At 40.2% G+C, this 22,337-nt stretch overlaps 1 protein-coding gene across 1 annotated transcript in view; it reads left to right on the top strand.

Annotated features, from left to right (window-relative positions):
- Nucleotides 1–3,634: 3,634 nt before the first annotated feature.
- Nucleotides 3,635–22,337, top strand: part of si:dkey-97m3.1 (fatty acyl-CoA reductase 1) — a 46,693-nt gene continuing 27,990 nt past the window's right edge. Inside the window, exons 1-2 of the mRNA XM_028570294.1 lie at nt 3,635–3,887; nt 19,198–19,464. Coding sequence (XP_028426095.1) covers nt 3,879–3,887; nt 19,198–19,464 — 276 coding nt within the window. The 5' untranslated portion in view covers nt 3,635–3,878. The remainder of the gene's footprint in view (nt 3,888–19,197; nt 19,465–22,337) is intronic.

Here is a 22,337-nt window from a genome sequence, read left to right as displayed (position 1 = left end):
AAAAGAAAATCTTGACACAACATCAAAGATTTATTTGGGACAAGCTGCTGTTTGATTTATTATGGGGTGTCTTGTTATTAATGCATACAGTTCATATAAAAGCTTGTGGGTAACGCTTTACTTTATCCCTCCACATTTATAAGCGACACACTATAATGTAGTTCTAAACTAGACTAGAAGACATCATACAACTGTCACAGGCTGAGTTGCTAGATCTTTTTCTGAGCTTTTAGCTAAATCTCATAGCCTTCATTGGCTGTGTGCTCTGTTGTTAAATACTTAAACCATCATATTTCATGTTCATATACATGTTTTATATGATTACAACTGTTATTGTTATACTATATCTTAATAAACATAAATATGCTCCTAATATCTGTTTACAACGACATTATAGTGTGTTATAAACCATTTTTTATTATATACTGCTTATAAATGCTAAATAGGCATTTGGTTTAAATAAATTGTTACCAGTACTTGTGTACTTGCTCACAAAAAGCCACAAAACAAATTGCATGAAGTTCTTCTTAAAACTCCTTTTCCTTAAATGTTTGTAGTGTCACAATTTGGCCACATGGGGGCATCTGGTAAGCCAGATGAAATACAGCAGGAAATACTTACTAAAAAGGTCCTTTTTCAAGGAGATATTGGTCCTTAATAACATTTAATTAATTAATATATTTCCCTGTCAGCCTTGTGCAGGTTAAATAGAAAATGGTTTTATGCTCTGTGTGCACATTCTCCATGTCTCCACTAGAGGTCAGTACAGACCAGGCATATATTTTCACGCTGCTTGGGTTCACAATAATGAATTGGTCAGACATTTCCTCGTTATAATGTTATAGGGATTGTATCCATTCATCCAGTGTGCTTTTATGATTCCATACAATGCAGAATTCAACATCATATTTTGATGCATACACTTTCAATTATACCTGCTTAAATAATGTATCTCTGCTCTTGTGTCTCATGTAGACATTCACTCGATCTCCAACCTTTTTGACAGCTTTGGGAAATTCAAAGACACTATTAAGTACCCTTCCTCCTACAGATTGCAATTTGTGTCATGATTCATTTAAAATGGGATTTTACATTTTAGCAACCCTTAGACTTAATTATATGCGTTTGAAGTGTGACTTTGCTTCTGTTTTGCCTCATATCTCGTTATTGTTATTTCAGTATAGTATTAAGATGGTGTATACATGCTGTATATCTGCATCAAACAGACAGGAAAGAGACACAAAAGAAGCACGGTGTGAGAGATGGAAGTACTGCAGGAGCAGGAGAACGAGCTCTCCTGCAGAGTCGGTGCTGGTTAGGGCTCCCAGCTCCTGGAAGCTCCTGGCTGGGGCCTGTATTCTCCACCGGGGCGAATCAGTCCAGAGCTGTACTCATGTCTCCATCGGGAGAAAGGCAAGCTGATAGTACAGGCCTTTACAGACGGCTCTGCTGTTTCTGAGGAGACACCGAGGACATTAGAGTTGTAGAAACAACCTTCGACTTGTTCACCAAATGGCACTCTAAGGAAATAACTCATAGTTTATACATTGTTGTGTTGAAATCAGATGCATATGCATGAGTAGGGTGTCATACAGCAGTTTTATGAGTTGTAACGGTTCATAAACTGCACAAATGACTGTTTACCTGTATGGCTCACATCGCTGGATCTAACTTGCATCTGACAGCACCACACTGCCCTTATGTATCTCCCAGACACACTTACATGACTCAGATTCTCACAGCAGCGTTTGATGGATTGCTTTACCTCCTCCGCCCCCACTGAATTGCTTCATCCTCATCAACACTAAACAACTTGCCAGTAAAATAACTGCAGTGCAGAGATAACACAGAGTACAATGAGTTCATCCATCAAGAAGACTTCTCTGTATTGCACACAACAACAACAACAAAAATCTTTTAACAGCACCTCCAGTGATCAAGGGTTTCAGTATCTGGCTCTCAAATTGCCTCACCATAGCCGTAACTTTATGCTTTAATCTGAAGTGAGCCAGGAATTGTTTTGCTGCATCCAAGCAGATTCCTCTGTACTATCTCACTGTCACCTCATTTGGACTGCTTCACGTGGGAAGCCAGAGAAGCTATGTTTACAGAACAGGGGAGATCTATTCCCTCGTCATTAGTTAGCCAGATTTTCTTTAGAGTTACAGAGAAATAATCAACTCATTTGGGAGCAGCACAGGCTCTAGGAAGTCCATTTCATGCTCATTAATGTTGAAACACAGTTTTAAGTGTATCACAGCACCGTCATGTCTGAATCCAAAAAGGCATAATCCAGCAGGCAACAAAAGAAAATACAAAACACTAGAGGAAATTAAGTAAGCAAGTGCAGTAATGACGGACAGGTGACATGAGGCCTGATGAGGAACATAGTATGTTGCACAACAAGGAGGCTAAGGGTTGTCCTGTTCCTTTCTGCTTTTTATTTTAAAGAGAGAGAGAGAGAGAGAGAGGTTGTCCTGTTAAAGCAGGTCCTGTCAGCATGTGAGGGCCACTTTGAGGTTTTTGCTCAAAACCCAGTTTGCAGTCACATCTTCTGACACCCCGTATATTGCATTTCCTTTAAATAGTTGGCATGCATGGGTGCGACCTGTTCTATCATCTGCAGAGTTGTGGTATCCTGCATTCATACTTTCACAGCTGTATAGATATTAGATATTACAAATAGAGATTCATTTTATCCATTATATTCAAGTTATGGCATAGCTGTGTAGCAAAAAGCAAACTCTGTGCCCTTCAGCCAAGTGCAGTGAAACTATGAAACTATGTGAGTCATAATCAAAGCTGTAAGGTGTGGAATAATGGCACCAACCAAAGTTTTAAATGTCCCCCTGGCAACAGACTGGATGTAACTAATAACCGATATGGTGGTTTTTGATGCCAAGGACTTGATAACTTTAATTATACATCAGTGCTTTGCAACCAGGGAGGCAAATGACCTGTCCTTGCATGTTTTATAGTGGTGTCAATAAAAAGGGCCCGTCCTGACATGCAGAATGAACAATGGGTTCAGTTTAAGAGCGATAGATCGTTTTGTTAGGAGATGGGCTAAGGCTTATGTTTCAAATTTAGAGACACTTAAAGTGGAGCACATTGAGTGAAATGTTCTGGTTTGGGATGATCAAATTAATTTGTTTTTTTTTATCTTGTTGTATCCTATTAATTGTTTATCTCCTGATTTATGCTCTTCTAGCAATAGATGGTCCACTTGCTAGTGTTTCGGGTCACAATAGCATAGGCTATATTTTGAGTGACATTATTTACAGGCTGCAAACGTTTTCTTGGATCCCAGTAGCCTATACATTGATATATTATGAGTGGATAGAGATATGACAAAAGAATATGTCACTACCATCCTCATATGGCTATCATCTGAAGGTTTAGCTTTATGAAAACTGCACAGTCTATTTTGCAACGCAAACCATTTAAACGTTAGGCCTATTTCAGTGAAATAATGCGTTTATGTTTGTGTTTGGCATGTGCCCAATTTAATTTTCTGATCATTCAGACAGAACGCTTTCCAACGAATAACGACTCAATGCACATCACGCAACCCACGTTAACTTCCGAGATTTTTTTAATGAAATTTGGCGTGACGCGGTCTTCGCTTTCAGAAATAACAGAACGGCGTGTATCGGCTGGACTAGGGGAGGGCCCACGGGCGAGGTGACGCGCCCTGCCCACTCGGTATCTTAACATTTGTGTGGCAGACTGGCAGTCTGTGTCTAGCTGCTGTAGTGGGAAGACAGGCAGCAAGTCGGCGGAGCCGTGGAAGTATCCAGCAGCCAGAGCCCAGGCAGCCGTTGGGAGAAGGAAGGGTGTCCGCATCTGCCGTACCGCACAGCTGCCCGCACCAATTCATGTCCACGGTTGGAAGGATTTTAAAGTTTTTTGTTTTTTTTTAATTGTTTTAATTTAAATCGCCGGGGGCTTGTTTATTAGTAGGGTATTTGAATATGGGTTTTGGGAAGCCGTGTCGTGGCACGCCGCTGCAGTGAGCATCAACACGCCGGAACTGAAAACGTCTCCGAGCACACTCAGTTGGGAAAATCCATATTGTTTAGGATTTATTATCATTTGTTTGTCTCGGTCTAAATGTGGGAGTTTGAAAGGAGAGAGAGCGCGCAGTTAGCACGGGTCTGAAGCCGCCTCCGACAGCAGGGCAGCGGGTTGAGGCGCAGCTCGAGCCGTAGTCGGCGTGAAGCAGCTGCGGCAAGCTAGCAGCCGTTAACGCCAACGATACGGGAAGTCCGGGCTGTGGCTTCCTACCTATAGCCTATACACATTAAAATACGACATTTACAATTAAAACCTGTGAACACCCACACAGGTGATTTCCGTTCTTCTGACTCAGGAAGATGTCAATCTAAACACACCCACTCAGTCCTGGGAAGAGGTCTTAGATAGATAGGCTATAGAGATTAGTGTGCCTCGGAAGCAATGGGGGATTCATGACTCAGAAGGTGTTGCCAAACTTGGGTCATAAGAAGTTTTCTATCACTTACAATAGGCCTATACAATTTTACATGGTTTCCTTCAAAAAAAAATCATACCAAAAATATAATGGCCTATATTGAACAGTTTTCGGTCTATTTCATATTCCCCTGCAAGTGTGTGTATATTGGTTTGATATTAAATAAGTAGTTGATTAATCAAATATATTTTAATTATTTGTTAAGCAAAAGTAGCCTATAGAGTCTCCGATGAGATTCTGACGTTTTGTAGCCCAAACGACTAATGGATGGAATAATTGACATCTTAATTGATACACAAAATAGGCTAATCCATAGCAGACCTAATGTTGGTAGGCCTACTTTTTTTTTTTTTTTTTTTTTTTTTTTTTTTTTTTTTTTAATTTGGAAAGTTTTACCGGAAGAGGGTCTTTACGAATGGAGTGTTGGCACGGATTAATTTCGCTACATTGTTTGTAACTATCGTAGTGATAAATTAGTGTTTTGCCATGTGAAAGTGAGCCCATCTGAAGTGACTGGGCAGCAGCTTGTGTTCTGATCAGACTTTGACTTTTTTAGTTTCTGTTCTGAGACTACATGGGTCCACATCAGACCACAGATGCCAATTTGAATGAATTCCCTTACAGGGAAGCTGTGTGGTGGTGCTTGCATGTGATTTTTACTTTAGACTAGAACACATTTTTACTGTACAAAGAGCTTGAAACAGAGCTACCTGACCTACCCCACATCAGAGCAGTCAGTCCTGTATCTTTCGACCTATTTCTCAAAGTTTATCCTTTTGAATATCAAACTTAAAATCTACTCCACTGTGGACTCCACTAATTTTGTGTGCATTATCCCCCTTTTTTGGTTACAGTGCAGGGGTGTCATGTCAATTCAAATTGAAATCTAATTGGGGGAAAAATAAAACCCTGCAGAGCTTATAGCCAGCAGTGCAAGATCATCATTTTAATAGCTTTATTATTGTGTGTGTATATGTGTTATTTTATTAGCTCCATGAATCACTGCACAGAGACAGTCAAAAGTTGCATTGATATTTATTTTTTGTAACTTTAAAGTAGAGCTGCAACTAAATACTTATCAATTATTATTTTTTTTTGATTTAGTCTAAATAGCGACAAATAATTTTCCACAGGCCAAAGTGGCTGTTCAACAGCCCGAAACTACCATATATTCAGTTTACAATTATAGCTCTCTCGCTCTCTCGCTCTCTCGCTCTCTCTCTCTCTCTCGCTCTCTCTCTCTCTCTCTCTCTCACTGTATATTGACACAAACGTGCGTTATTCCCACTCAATGTTGGAGCTTGTATGACAAATTAACTCTTCATGGAAACTGTACATGTCAAGTTATAAAACTAATACCACTTCTTTTATTTAGAAAAAGCCTCGCATGAAATATCAGTCCGTCAAATTGTGCTAACCTGCAGATTTCCCTCTGAAAAGGCGTTTTGATGTTTGATCATGAACCTTTCACCATCTCTCGCTATAATCTCGCTATGCTGCAAGACGTAACAATAAGAAAAGTGCCTTGAGCTGATTTCTAAATCAAGATCACAAATGGAGCTCCAATTATCACAAGATGACCTATATTTTGCTCTCAGATAAGTGTTGGGTGTGTGAATGTGTGCTCATTTATATATTTAAGATTCTTTTTTTGGGGGGGTGGGGCTTTTTCCCCTTTATTTCAGAGTGACAGTGGTAGACAGGAAAGGTGGGAGGGAGATGACATGCAGAAAAGGGTCTCATTCAAACCCGGGCCGCTGCAAAGGCCTCCGTCTACATGGGGCACACACTCCTACTGGGTGAGCTAGAGGTCGCCCCCTCAGCTATATATTTATAGCCGCACTAAGTGATCAGATGCTGCCAGAAAGCATTTGATTCTCAACCTTCAATTGTCTCCTGAGAATTTAGTTAATTGTTGGATTTCATAACCAAGAACAGGTCAGGGCCGATTTTTTTAGAAAGTCGCTCTTTTGTCTTTGTGTATGCCTTCCTTGTTTACATGTGTGCAGCCGCTCATCCTGTGCTCTCACCTCCAGCCACGACTGTTTCTGCAATACCCTCTCAGCTCTCTTCTTTCATCATTTCTCTTTCACAACTCTCCACTTTGCACATGTGCTTCCTTTTCCGTCTCCTGTTGCAGGTCTTTGAATGCTCAGTAGATGCTTTTTTTTTCCTGCCCCTATCCTCCTCCATGCATTTCCATACCACAGAGTAGTAGTATGGGTAGAGTGAGTGCAGAGGCATAAGGGGAGAGCAGCAGCAGCGTGGGAGCTGTTTTCTTTCTTGCATCTCGGCGTGTCCACAGTTTCAGGCAGTTTGAGAGAGGCAGTGGTGTTAAGATGTGGTCTCTGGGGTGAGGGGATTGCAGTGTGCTTCCTCATCAGCAGAAACCACCACTGCAAGGGTGGAAATCACTATGTTGTCAGTGCGGAGGAGGAGAGAAACCCATATTGTTAGCCTTATCATTCAATAATGTTAAACGAAGTATGATGTAACATGCAATGGATCATGCATACATCTCAGTTTAGACTTCTTTTATTTATTTTTAAATAGAAGTACTGCAACTCCTTTTGGTTTGCACCTTATTATTTAGATGTATGACTAAATCATAGTAGCTTTACAGTTTAGAATTGGGATTTATCTTTCTTGCTGTTCCAGGCAGCAGTTCTATATTTAAAACTGATGCTGATGAATTCATTTGAATTTCATTTCTGGTTTTAGCTTCTTGAATGCGAGAATTTTCTTGTTTTTCTTTTTCCAGATATGATGGTAAATAAACTTTTGAGGTTTTACTATAGAATAAAACCAGTAGTTTTTCACATGGCACACAAAGGCTCTGCGAGTAGGGCCAATTTTCCTGTTTAACTGGAAACCGATTTAACCGGTTTGATTGTACACAAATCCATTGAACCAGTATGTGTTACTATGACACCTTCTGGCAAATTTAAAAAGTAGCCTACATTAGCAACCTGTGCCGACAGCGTCGCAGCACTAAATTCCAACTTGTGTTGCAAGCAGCGTCACTGTTTTCTGAATCAATGCATTTTCACTAACTTAGCTCTATTATTAGTAGTTGGCCCGTAAGCCATAGTTTATGGTGCGGTAGCGTCCACACAAGCTACATTTCACCGAGCTTTTCTAAAGCTCAAGCGCAACTGAGCTTTCTTCCAATTTTAAAAATGAAAATGATTGTAAGGTGCTGCCCTAGATGAGATATTTCCTGATTTGTATACCAAAGTAGGGGAAGTTCTTGTACAGCTGCTCATGTTCACACAACAATTTGAACTTTATAACATAAACCAAGAGATGAACCAGTACTCCTACTCCATGTTTTGTCAAGTTTGTGGAAATTTTACTAAAATTCGGCTTAATTTTGTAAAAATGCACACTCTAAACCAACAATTAAGGTCTCTAAACTTCATTCCAACACATCCCTAGTAATGTCGAACCTGCTTCAGTTGCTGTTGTACTTAAATGGTGTAATTCCAATACATAATCCATTACATTACCAAAAAAGCAATTGATGTACAGTGAATATAGGGCCTATGGAGGTCTGCCTGCTTTGCTTGGTTAAGAAGCCTTTTATACCCAATCCTATTTTAAGAGCTTTGTAATTGATTTTCCCACTGCATGAAACTGATTGGAAAGCAATGGCTGATGTTAAATACAAATTTCTAAAAGTATGTATGTATGTATGTATGTATGTATGATCTTTTTAAAAGTGAGCAGATTAGGGCTGAATGAAATCGAAACCGTGGATTGAAAGAATACGATTAACTAATCGTGAAGACCGCAATCAATCAACTGTGCGATATTTAGTTGAATATTTAACATTTGATTTAAATTTTTTTTTTTATTCCCCTTTTCATTAGATTTACTGGGTTTTTTTTTTTTTGGTTTTTTTTTCATAAGAAATGCTGAAATGTTACATATCACAGATTGTTTATAGAAACGGTGGATCTTTCATTTGCTTTTTATTACTTTATTTAACATGATCGTAGAAGGTGCAATATGTAGCTATAAAAACCCTAGTGCAGATCAGTCACCCAAATCTAATTGAATTTATAATGACCAAGTGCTTTAAAGAGTGGGAAGAAATGATTTTGACGTTATAACCGTATACAGTTTGAATGTATAATTAATGAAATTAAGAACAAAGGCAATTCAGAACTTAAGAATAACATGGGTTTTAAATAAAGATTTAGCTACAGTAAATTACGCACTAACAAACCTTAACAGTTTTCATTGACGCTTAACTGCTAGATCAGAACAGTCAACAATGGTTTACCCATTCTGATTCTAGATTGGGTTATACTTCTCGACCATTCTGTTTGACCTTGTACCAATAGCTTTGGTGACGGCAGTGAATATTCTTGCAATGTTAAGTGAATGTTTCACCCTGTGATGAGCTGGCAGTTATTGCAACACCACTTTACCGGTTTACACAAGAGATTACTGTATGAGAGAAGTGATTCAACTGATGAGTCATAACCACCCAGGAGTGAACAGAAAGGGTCCTAATGATGATTTAAAAAAAAAAAAAATTAAACTTCCACAGTCAGAAGAGGACAAAACCATCAATTTGTTCTCCAAAACAACTATTTTCACTCTGTTTGTGAGCCGTGCGAATCATACATCGCAGGCTTCCCCTATTCAATGGGTGACTTGAATATACTGTATAAGGCTGCATGAAATGATCTCAATGTGATGTATTTTTGTTGTTGAAACAGGATATTTGAGTTGGATATAAACATTAAAATGCATTCTTTTAATGTGTAAACCATGGAGTGTGAGTTAAGGAGAGAAAGGATGTTTTAACTTGATAGAAGAGGAAGTCCGATGAGTTTCTTAAACTAAACTGTTGGCTTTTTGTACTGGTTGAAACCAGGAGTCTATAAAATGACAGCTGTTTCATACTTTTGGTTTTACTTTACGATAATTATCTGGAGAAGGTCAAAATGTTCACAGGTTTGTATCTGCTAATGTATAGTGCCCCGAAGGACGAGCTGATTGATGCAACTGAGAAATTAGCTGGCACATCTGCTATTTATTACCTGCCGTTAGTTTAGGGACTTGGGGTTAAAGTTGCTCTTGCTGTTTGAAGGCTGTGTTGCTGACCCTTGGTAAATACCCTTGACCACAAATTAACCCGAAGTTCCTCATTTGTATCTGCAGGGCTTGAAAGTGCATCCTTTGTTCACTTCCCGAAACATACAAGATTCTCCATATCAGGCTACAACTGGCTACCTGACTTGGCTGCAAGCTGCTCATTCTTGAGGCTATAATGTTTAGTTGCTTAAGAGGGAAAAGGTTGCCTTCTCTCATATTTACTCTCTTCACATAAGAGTAAAAGTAACAGCCTCTGGGGTTAATGTAGAGTGACGTTTGTCTTCGACCCCATCAGGGATGTCGGGGTGGCCCAACCCTGGGCTTTTGAAAAAAGAAACCCGTCCTATGCTTGGCCAGTATGGCCGGCAGCCAAGACCTTCCTCTTTAATACTTGATGGTCCTTTCTTTCCCTGAGACCTGAGCATTACAATCTACCAGGGCATTTCCTTTCACTTGCCTGCTAATTAGTGGAACAGAAATGAGAGCAGTAGCTAATTGTCATTGCATCCTCCATGCAGGCAACACAACGCATCCCAGTACTGGAAGGATACAGAGGAGATAAAGGCAACAAGTTGTTGACTATCAAGTGACTGTATGGCCTATTCATTATTACCATGTATTTACTTTTCAGGTCAAAGTCATTACATTTTGCTTTTAGTTTGGTGTGCTAAAACAATTGGTGGAAAATTTTGGGAATTGATTGCATTGCACACAACAAGCTGTAAACACAACACTAAAATAACCTTTTGAGTTGTTATGGCTAACGTCTTAGCAAAGGGTTGCCAGTGGACATGGAGCAACCTTAGCATTCATTTGTCATGTTTCTGGATTCATTGAAGTCCAGTTCCTCACACTCTAGCTCTGTTTCAGGCTCCACCAAACCCTGAGAAAAATATCTGGCTCTTTTACCGCTAAATGCTCACTCACTTAAATTTGATTTTGGGTGATTCTGTGGGTTTGTCACTATGAGTTATGCTTTTCTTTTTTCTTTTTTTTTTTTTTTTTTTTTTTTTTTTTTTTTTTTTTAATAGTAAAAAGTCATTTGATCCATTGCTATTATTGGTTTGGTGCAGCTTTTAAGTCATTCATGAAAAAGATACTATTTGCTGGTACCAGCTTCTGTCTTGAAATCTTTCAATGTATGGTGATTAGCTGATTTATTTATTTTTTTTTATTTTTTTTTTCAATTGGCACTTATTCTGGAATAGTGGGTAGGGGGATGATGGTCGACAACGACACTCTGCGATTGGTTAAAAGAAATGTAAAGAAGCCACTCTTCTTGGGCGGATGCAGCGACCGTGCCCTTGTTAAACAGACAGCGGAAGGAAAAGATGAAGCCTGACATCTGGCGTGCCAGCACTGGCATTTTATAGATTAAACGATGATGAAGAAAATAAATTTACGTAGAAAGTAATGAGTTGCAGCATTATTAATGACTTGTCTGGGCAATGAGAAGACTCTTGTAACCACCCCCTTATTGCTAATTCCAAAGTAGTCCTGTTTGCCACCCTGTTTGCTTCAAATGAAGCATAAAAGCATCTGGCCACTTAAAGAGCTACATTCACCCCAAAAAAGTTACTCTGGCGGAAGGGTACGGTGTGTCGCTGAGTGGCTCCTTCCCAGGAAGAGAGCAGTCTTTTACTCTCCACACCTCGCCTTGTTCCCAGCAGACAGCAGTGTGTGTGTCCACGTGTGTGTGTCCGCATGTGTGTGTCCGTGTCCAAACCATCAGTGTGTTTTCCACCTCGGCTGTAATCGGATGGATGGGAGAGACTCTAACAGCTCACCAACGGACGTCAGACTTCCTGTGTCATTAATTATAAACCTGACCGGCAGCAGCACAAAGTGAAGCTATCGATTGTGTGTATAAAGTAGAGCATTAAACTTAGTTCCCTCACGGTATTAGTCTTAAATTTTAATTTAGAAAGGTCTTTGAATATATTTCTTTCCTGCCATCACCATATATTTTAAGTGGTTGAGGTCGGTCATGAGATGTGAAACATCATGTACGCGTTTAACAGTATTTTAGGGATTCTTAATTTCTGAATGATTTCCCAGGAAGTTTCCTAGAAATGTCAATTTGGTACCAATTAAATGGAAGTGTCAATTGGTACTAACTAAATGGAAGTGTCAATTGGTACTAAGTGGAAGTGTCAATTGGTACTAACTGGAAGTGTCAATTGGTACTAACTAAGTGGAAGTGTCAGTTGGTATCCAATTAACTGGCCTCCAATTAGTTGATTCCAGCTTATTGTCAGTGCAATCTTCCAGTCTTTCATCGGTGCAGGTCAGCTGAACATTCAAAAATGTGAAATTTGTCTACAAGCCAGCATATAGTTTTAAAAAAAATTAAAATAAAAAAAATAAAATACTGAATGAAATTTAAATTGAGGCTTTCTTACAAGGAAATGTCAATGTTCTCTAAAAGCTGTACCAAATTACCTAGTTGTTTTCTGGGAAGCTTCAGAGAACATTATTAGGAAAAAGAAATTTAGGTTTGTTTTGAGTCATTAAATGAGATTATTCCATTGAAGGTTGATATTGAGTGATCACCCCCAGAGTGAACATGTTTCATGGAGCAGTAAAGGCAGCTTCGAGGAATTTGCAGCGGAGCCTCGGTGATATCCTGATCCATGCTGCTTTCCACATTAGGAACATGAGCCTGCAAGATAAGTCACAGGGCAGCTGTGGCTTTGCTCTGCTCGGTTTCTGTAATAAGGGCTTGATACCGCCTCCCCAATAAGGCCTGTTCCCATCATCACTGCATGTCAACTGTACATGTGTGACTGTGTCAGGCTGCTGAAAGCATGAACCCTATTGTCAGCCACTGTGGTAATGGCTTCTTCATAAGGCCACTGAGCTCTCTGCAGCTGAAGAATTGCAAAACCACACCTCCAATGCATGCTGGGTGAAAATGAAACCCATCCAAGTCTGTGTCCTCAAACACTCTATTCATTATTCCTTTCATAATAAACTCCCCATATGATTTGCTCCATAGTGAGAAGTAAAGTGAGGTTTTACGCGCGGTGTTGTCGGTTCCATTTTTGTGGCCTGGTGATGTTGTAGTTTCAGTATCCAAAACGATCTTCTGATGAGAATAGTGTTCATATTACCACTTCCTCTGGTTTAACTTGTTGTAGTTTCTGTATCCAAAACAATCTTCTGATGAGAATAGTGTTCATGTTACCACTTCCTCTGGTTTAACTCTCGGATCAATATTTCATTTGTATGTGACTGCTGATGTTGAGATAAGTTTCCTGTAAATGCCCCAACACTGAGCTTTAAGGGAATCGGCGCAGAGTAATTAAAATTAATCCTTAGAGCTCTTGGTGGCCTTGCAGTGGATGACATTTGTTGTTTAACAAGTAGTAATGATTTTTTTATTGGAACAGTTTTTGTGGAAAGGGATATCTAAATGACTTGAATCTGTAAAATACACTGCATCCACAAATTCAGATCTCCTTACAGCCTTCAGGAGAGACATTAAGAAAGGTGTGGGCTTTCATATTGGGTTAAGGGTTTATAAAAAGGCATTTAAGAAAAGATATGTTGACTACTGCAATTGGTTTTCATTTTTGATTAATCTCCCAATTTTCTTAATTTTATCTTTGTCTCTAAAATGTCAATTATGGAAAAATTCCAATCAAACCTTCCCAAAATTCAAGAAAACCTCTTCAAATATGCTTGTTTTTTTTCCAACCAACAGTCCAAAACCCAGTATATTCAATTTACTATCATAGAGGACTGAGAAAAAATTCATATCTGAGCATTCGTAACCAGCACTTTGTAGGCAATTACATTTTTGTTTTGTTTTTCAAAGACCATCAATCTAATTCTTTCAATCGACTAATTGTTTGAGCTCCAGTTGACTGGTATTCATCTGTGAGTAAATGCTAAATAAAGGCAGTTTTTGTTTTGTGTAAAAAAAAAAAAGTCCATTTACAGTATAGACCAAGTTTATCAGTGTTATAATGCAGAACTTTGCTGTTCAGAATATTTCTGTAGGATGAAATCACACGCAGAATAGACAGACATATCCCAACATTCTGCTAGTAAGTGAAGACTGTGTGGTTTTGGTACTTTGATTTTAGTTAAGTTTTGTGGGTTTGATTTTGGTTATTTATAACCTCTAAGCAGTGTAAAAAGTGACACTTTATTATACTGAGCTTCATTCGTTACTCCTGAAGGTTTGTGTCTACGTGCTGACGATGTTTATGGTTGCAAGTAAAAAGCAGTTACCAAATGCAGGCTTCAGAGAAACCTCCCCCACTCTCTCTCGATTCTTAACAGAAGTTCAGGGGGTTGAGCATTACTGCCAGTCTCTGTTAGCTGACCTCATCTGGCCTTCATGTTTTTGTTGTGCACTTCTGTTTGGAAGAAGAAAAGAAAGCAGTCCTTGCGATTCGTACCTGGATGACCACAGTGCAGCACAGGTTCATGACCTCTTGGCCTAGCCGCAGCACTCGGGAGTACTATTGCCAGTCTGGGTCTGAGCCAGGTGTGAACTGACACCACAGCACTGAGAGGCTCTGTCGCTCACAGGCAGCTGGTGTAATTACAGAATCTCTCTCTGCCATCAGACATCATTTAGACAATGCACTGATGCACGAGTATGCGAACACAGAAACCTACGCGCTTACGCTTTATCGGCGGCCAGATAACTGATAAAGGGCAACAACCTTATGTGTAGATTTGAAACTCGAACTTATAAAAAAAAAAAAAAAAAAAAATTAAAGAGACACTGCATAAATCCTTAAAGCCTGCAGCTAATGCAATTATTTCTAATGAGATTGGCCTTTAGCTGCTTTGGAAAAAAATGGAAGTGGAAGAGAAGACCTTCTGGTTTTTGTGTAGTAATGCAATCTGGGATAAGAGCCCTTAAGTGTTCTGCACTTAGGTGGGTTTGTGTAAAGGCCAATGTCACAACCTCAAACTGTAGTGGGGGTGTCGTGCTGCAGGATGCTGGGAAAGATGTTTCATAGTGATACATTATCATGGAGTGTAGTATGTGACTGGTTACTATTTAGCAAACTAATTGTTTACAGTGATAACTGTGGTGTTTTGTGCTAAAACGGACAGCTTGACTTTTTGTTGTTGCCAGGAGCAAATATATTTTATTAATCTAATCTTATGATCAGGTCACTATCAGACCCCAGACTTGCTCAGTTCCTCTATCATCTCACCCACAGCCCCTTTCCACAACAGAAGGAGCTGTGGTTAATCCTCATACCAATATGCTGGTGACCTACAACTCAATACTGTGCCTAAATGCATCCTGTGAAGATGCAGACGGAGCGCTGAAGCCAATTGCTGCTCAAGCTACTCCTCCTGTAACTGCGCACTGTTACTAACATCTGTTAGTGGTGGTTTCAATTCTGGGAGTCTTGGACCCTGGATTAAATTAGCTTGGTTTGGCCCCTTAAACCCTCGTGTCTCCTGGCTTGAGTTTACCAGTTGGACTTCGAGATCTCCATGTTGGCCCAGTGATGTAGAAACGACTGCCCACAGTTGTCGTACACTTAACTCAGCTTTTCAGGGTTTTCTACAATGTTGGCACTGTAGTTTAGTGAAAGGGACTGACTTTTCCTTTGTGTTGCTTGGCAATGGCATTCAAGTTGACTAATTCCACCTTAATTATTGGCTGCATTTTGCTTTCCATTTTTCCCACACTACCTCCTCCCCTCCTCCTCTGTCGGCTTTTGTCCATTTATAATGGTCTCAGCCAGTGCGCAGCTGTAGAGCTACATTTTTGCCTGTCTCCAGCAGCACTCAACTGACAGACTAATACAGGGGGTTGTTTGAGGAAAGGCTGGAGGCCGCAGAAAGACTGCAGCGCTGCGGCTTAAAACCACCTGCCTCCGACAAACGGCAGGGACCTCCCGGGGTGCGAGGCTTTGAGATAAAAACCCTCCGTGAGAAGAAAAGGAAACCTGAAATGAGGCCAGAGTGCAGCAGCTGAGCTGTATTTTTATCACTCGAGTATCTCCAAACTTTATTTTTGAAATGACCCTGAGCGACTTTGGACATGACGCTGTCGTGGTACTTTGCCAAGATGGCATCATAATCAAAAAAGCTGGTCCCGTGAAGTTTTAGTGCTAGACCTTGTTGCCCTGTCCTTTCACTTTTCCTTTCAAGTTATACAGACTGTAAAAAAAGGATGCTGTTTTATTCATCCGTGATAACACAACAAGGTTAATGCTGACACACATCGTCTGAGCTTTATTCTGCTTGTCCTTCACTATGCGTAAAATTGACGAGGACAAGTTGAGGGAATTATTAAATACCCAGCCCTATTAAGCACATTGGGATTTCTGTATGAAGAGACAGAAACTGGACTTCTTGATGTTTCCAGTTTAGCTCCTGTTTTCAATATTGGCTTGTAGGAGGTGGTTGGACATCATCTGCTCTAACTTACAGGCAGAGGGAGAGGCTGGAGGTGGGGCTGTCTAACCTCAGGAGTGTGTGTGCGTGCGTGTGGGGTAGGCGTCCATTCCAACACTTTTCCAGCTGCAGGAACATTTCCATTATCAGGCGTTAATCTGATGTGACTTTCAGCCTCCCTGCTGCTGTCCTTGTGTCCACAAGGAATCTCTGTGAAGCACAAAGCTGGAATGTCAGGGGCCTCAGCAGAGGACCTTGACCAAAGTAGTAAATCTGCAGATAATAACTTTTTAGAAATAAATAAGATTATTTTAATCTGTCAGTTAGTTTAAATGCAAAGCTCAATGGATTTGGCGTTCAGTTTGAAAGCCAGGCCTTAGTTTCTGTGACATCTCTTTTCCACTGCAAACCAGTTGGAAGAATGAATCAGACATATTTTTCCTGTATTGTAAGCACAGACTGCAGAATGGAAGGAAAGCAAGTAAAAACAAGATTTGTTTGGTTATCTGGGCTACGTTTTGGCTCAGGAGGATTTGATTTCCGTCTTTGGGCAGACATGCCGGGAATCTGCTTCCCAGAAGAGAGGATGAAAAAAGCAGACGGGGAGGGGGGACTCACAATCGCAAGCTCCACTGAGTTGCTAAAAGTGCTGATTGAGTGTCCGTGTTGGCTAAATGTTGTGCTATTGTTGCCAAGTGCAGAATTGTACAACTAGGCATTCCATCAGCCCCCTTTTTTTTTTTTTTTTTTTTTTTTTTTTTTCCTTCTAGCTGGTTGGCAAATGTTAGACAGGACTGGACGTGCCCTGCTCCTGTGATTCCTTTAGGAAAAGGATGATGCCAACCAGAGACGGGAAGCCGTCCAGTCTTTTGAGAGGCCTATGATGTATTAGTGCATCATTGTCATGGTTACACCCAAATGAACAGCAACATTGGCAGTGTGATTGTGAGCTTTTAGCCAACACCTGCTTTGATTGGAGACACGCATAGCTGTAGCAAGCCTCACAGAGAAAACACAGCTGATGTCAGTTGTCTAAAAGGAGAAGGACAGACTGTAGTGTGTGTGTGTGTGTGAGACCACAAACCAAAAGTTGCTTTCAAAAGTTCACGGTTCACTTAAATGTCATCTTAAATCGTAACATTTATTTTTGTGATATTCCCACCACAGAAACTGGATTAGGTTTTATGTGAATATTCTCGCCTTTGTCTGAAACACAGTCTGACTTGAGGGCACTATGGCAACTATAATAAACCAGCAAAGTATTTTTCAGTCCTACTGTAGATGCCGTTTACATCTACACAGGGCTTTTCCGTAGCCATAATCCCGCCGTGATAAACTTCCCATGCACCCACTCATTTCCTCAAGTGGCTATAAATGCCTGCTGTAGTGTTGTCTCTGTGGGGGTTTGGCAGTAAATGTTTGGCAGCACACTACAGCTATCAAATAAAACAAAGCTGCAATAAAATCCACAATAACGTCCTTTTTCTTTTATGTATAAAGCCAAATTGTAACACAAATATGTGCTGCTTATTACTCTTGATAATCCATAGAACACGCACTTGACGGTTGAGAGCTGACACACGAGAGCTGCAGAAATGAATTGAGTTGAATAGAATTTCAGTTTTTGGCAACTTTTTTTTTTTTTTTTTAATGGATTTTATGGTTTTTCAAGTTAAAATACCAAACATGGATGGTTCCAGCTTCTCAAATGTAAAGATTTGCTGCTTGTCTTCAATCAATGTAAATTCAATATTTTGTAGGTGTAAGTGTACATTGGACTGTGGGAGACTAGACATTTTTTACTATTTTCTAATAATAAAGGATTATTCAGCAGATTAAATGATAAAGAAAATAGTAGTTGCAGCTCTAGTTTGTCATAGGGCATATTTATTTCTTTCAGACGTTGAAACATTATCTCAGAACGTGGGCACATAATACTACTCAGTAAGTTGAAACCATGATTTTTTGTAATTTATGTGAAATTGACAGTTTAACCCACAGTGCCGCACATTTTGACCCATCGGGAAGCACCGTCATCTCCAAGTTGACAGGAAAATGAAATCTGCTTGGTTCAGAGTCAACTGTTGCATCCAGATGTTTAAGTGAACAGTTCATGAACACTGGGAGCAGAGTTGGTGTCGACGCTAAGGACCAGAAGCCTTCTCAGCCTCTTATCTACAGGACCTTGTAGGACCTGGCCACCTGCCACTGCTGAAGCTGCAAACGGCAGCTCCTGATTTATTGTGTTGAATTGGCCCAAATATGCAAACAGTACATTAGACTACCACCATTAGAGCAGCAATTGATCCAGTTAAGTTGTCATATAGTGAGGACGGCACAAACACGTGAAAAAGTCATGATAGAATGAGAGCCAAGTCTGGGTCACATTATCTTGGGTAAATGTGTGTTTTAGCAGGCTGAAGCAGGTGTGTGAGTCATTGTTTGAGTCATTCTTGATTTTAACTGCATTTCAATGGCTGCAGATTGTTGTGTAAATGTTGTGGCTAACCAGTAAGGCTTCCAGCTAATCTTTGTTTGGATCTGTCGCCAAGTAAATCTCATGTAAGGATAACCCAACAAGCTGCGTTTTCCCCTCACGCACACAACTACAGTAAGACCTTGTGGAGTGAGAGATTAAACCAGCGCAGTGATGGCTGGAGATGACATTCCAAAACAAGTTTACAGTGTTCTTGTTGTAACGTTGGGAGAAGATATTCCCGCAGAAGATTGTCATAGTTTGATTGCCATTGTACATCCTGAGCTGCTGAGGTTAGGGTCGTCTGATTGTACAGGTCAGAGAGAGCTGTAATGTCACAGTGTCCACTGATTGTGTGTGCGTGTGTATGTTCATCTTTGCCTTTGGTGGCTTCAAATTGACAAGGGAGGTGATATGTTAAAATATAGTTTTCTGTATTAATATACATCATGATAAATGTTTGTAAGGCATCAGAATACCTCAAAAAATACTTTTGCCAGATGACAGGAAATGAGGAAGAGAGATGTAAATTTTTCACTCGAATGCATTTTGCTGTTTTTCACGGTTTTATCCATGCAGCCTATAAGTCGACAAAATTGTGTTAGTTGACTAAGAATTTCTTTAGTCGAGGACAGCCCTACTGTGCATTCACACACAAGCTTCACAAGTACTTCTGATACAGTATGTAAAATATTTGGCTGCCTGACCTCACATTCACACCGTCCTCTTTTCTGTGCAGATGCTGTCTGAAGACAGAGACTTCAACGGGCTAGGAGAGCAGACGACAGACGGACAGACCAGACTGACTGGTGGCAGCATGGCGTCCATACCGGAATACTACGCTGGCAAGAACGTGCTGGTCACAGGAGCCACGGGCTTCATGGGCAAAGTGCTGGTGGAGAAGCTGCTGAGGTCCTGCCCTGAGGTCAAAGCCCTCTACCTCCTGGTCAGACCCAAAGCCGGGCAGTCCATGCAGCAGAGGGTCAGCGACATGATGGTGTGCAGGGTAAGAGCTGAATGTTTTGACTTAATATATTGAAGCTTTCACGGTTACCCAACAGGACTCTTGAACACCTTGTCATACAAACAATCCAGATACTCTCAAGGTTGAGTACATAACAATAAAAGTAGAGAAGTATACTACCAAGGTGCATTTTGGTAGAGATTATCCAATCTTAACTTTCTGTCATGTGTGCTGCTATTGACAAGTGGAAGCCAAAGATTAAGCTTTTTACAAAACTGATAACACAATCTGCATCTTAAATGGTTTCAAGGTCTGCTTTGGTCGAATTCTGCAACTATGGCGTCGTGTTTTGTTCCTATGTTTTTGAATTTGCTACAGTTGTGATTCGTTCCTCTGACTGGCCTCAACAGTGGCCAAAGCTCACAGATATTGTATTTAAAGCCATCCACCAAAGACTGATAGGGGGGGAGAAAATCATGATATCTCAGAAACAAGGTGGAAATAATAAAAACTTGTTGCCATAACGTAAACCTATAGAATATTAAAGTTGAAATGGGAATTAAATGCATCCAAAACAGCTACTCTTCCAACTCTATTACACACCTGTCAACCAACTGTAGTGAAAATGGGGTGATGGGAGTGTAAAGACATGTCACTGCCTTATTTCTTCACCCTTGTTCTGCTGCTTGAATCGGATTCGACTTGGGTACATTCGACCAACTGTAGTTTGATCATGTGGAAAATAACCGATCGTAATAGCTTAAACATTCTTGTCCTCGCCAACACAGGCATTGCTAGTGCTGGTCTTTATAATAATTTGAAACACAGCAGTCAGTTAATATGGAAACAAGAGAGCCAGCAGTCGAGAGTGCTCCTGTTAAACCATTAGACTAGTGCGCTGTTGATTCAAATCATCATTCAAAACCAGGGCTATTCAAATGGCATTGCAGCTGCAAGTGTCCTTACAGAGCAAACTAAATTTGCCTGTAAAATACAGCAGCTGCTCTTGCCGTGGTAAAGTGGACCTAATGACCCCAGGAGAATCTTTTGAGTTTTAGCAGAGTCGCAGAGCAAAGTAAAGGGGTCTGATCAAGAGTACTAAACGGTTAACTGAACTAGGGCTGTCCCAAACAATTATTTTTTAAACTATTAATCTAGCGATTTTTTTTTTTTTTTTTTTTTTTTTTTTGATTAGTCGACCAATCTAATGATTAATTTTTCAATTAATCTAACGATTAATTTTTCAATGAGCGATTATTTTCCCATTGCTCAATTATTAACAATTTACACACAACAAATTTCAATAAGGTTCAAATCTCTATTTATTAAAATTGTTTAACACTGCACTGTTCAAGTAAAATTTATTTTTAGTGGAACCTGAAGCCAGATGTAGCTATCAGTCCAACCACAAAATAAAGTCACTTTCAGGAGGAATACAAAAATAAAAACTTAAAGTAAACGGAGCAAGTGCAAAAAGAGTAGTGTATGAGAGAGTAACCTGTATTTGCTTTTTTTAACAGTAGGTAAAATAATGAATACGCTCTTGTTTAACATCCAAGCTCTTTTCCCTTTTTAATTTAACTTTAATTATTTGTATCTAAAGGCTGGTTAAGCACTGTAGGGAAGAGACAGTTTTTTTGTCTCGTTCCATTGATTGGTACATATAGGTGATGGCGTCGGATATGCGTTAGCATGTTAGATGTGTTTCCACTCACATACCCAACAACTGCTGAACAACGCCGACACACAGCCTACGCCGACACACAGCCTACTACTGGAACTGACCCGAAGACCGAAATTTTCGAGGCGGGGACGGAATGAGACGAGAAGACATGACACGGGAGACTCCAGGCTACAGCCATACAGTCTCAAAGTTTTGCCAAACTTGCGATCTTAAAGAGGCCGGCAGGGAACTCTTGTGGGTCGCCACCACTCGCCATACTCGTCCTTTTGTGCTGCTATCTCTAACTCACTGACTGGACCGTCGACCTTACAAAAAACTGCATGTAGGCAGAGGAGCTCGGCTAGCTTCAGAGCTAAGGCGGGGCTACAGATCAGGTGTCCCTAGAACCCGCATATCTAACAGTAGTTCTGCATTACATTAGTTCCACATTACATTAATTTGCCCTGCAAGTTTTATTTATTTTATTTAGTGACACGCAAATTTGTGTCGAGGCATTTATGTAATCGATGACGCCGACGAATCGTCCCAGCCCTAAACTGAACCGAAAGCTATCTTTTATTGAAGGTACCTGGTGATAATGAGGAGAGTGGATAATGATGGCGGAGAGGTTTAAGGACAGAGAGGAGGTGGAGGAGATAAAACCAGCAAAAGGTGAAGTGGGGATGGATGTGGCATCAGCTGTATCGGGCCAAGCAGCAAAGCATGACTCAACAAAAACTTCCAACTATTTTGGACGTAACGAGGACTGAAGCGTTGACAGTGATGTGCTCAGAAGCAGCTGCTCTGTTTGGGTGTTGTTGGCCTCAAACTGTCAGTACACTTAAGAAAATCACACTTTTGCTGTATTCCCCTTTCCTCTTTCTTTTAATAGCATCTATTTTTACCGTTCCCATTGAACGACAGTACTGCGTTGTTTACTCTACTCACTGCTGTGACAGTAGCAGCGCAGCGGTTTCAGAATTTGTCCCTTAATTCAACTTACGTTTATTGTCCTTTTTTTTATTTTGGTTTCCCCAATCTTTCTGTCAAGGTGAGCGCGATGCTTCGGCCTTCTGGGATTCATTAGCTTTAGTTCACTCTGACACAACAGTGTTGCTTAAGTGGCAGTAAACCCCCTGAAATTTATAATCAGAAATGGGAAGAGTGGGTAAAAAGGGACTTTTTTTATTTTTATTTTTTTTACATCTTTTTTAAAAACATGTTTCTCCTCTGCTGCAGGAAGACAAGAAGC

Source organism: Perca flavescens, chromosome 23 (genome assembly GCF_004354835.1).
Source record: "Perca flavescens isolate YP-PL-M2 chromosome 23, PFLA_1.0, whole genome shotgun sequence".
Classification (NCBI taxonomy): Eukaryota; Metazoa; Chordata; class Actinopteri; order Perciformes; family Percidae; genus Perca; species Perca flavescens.
This window is presented reverse-complemented; position numbering and strand designations above follow the sequence as displayed.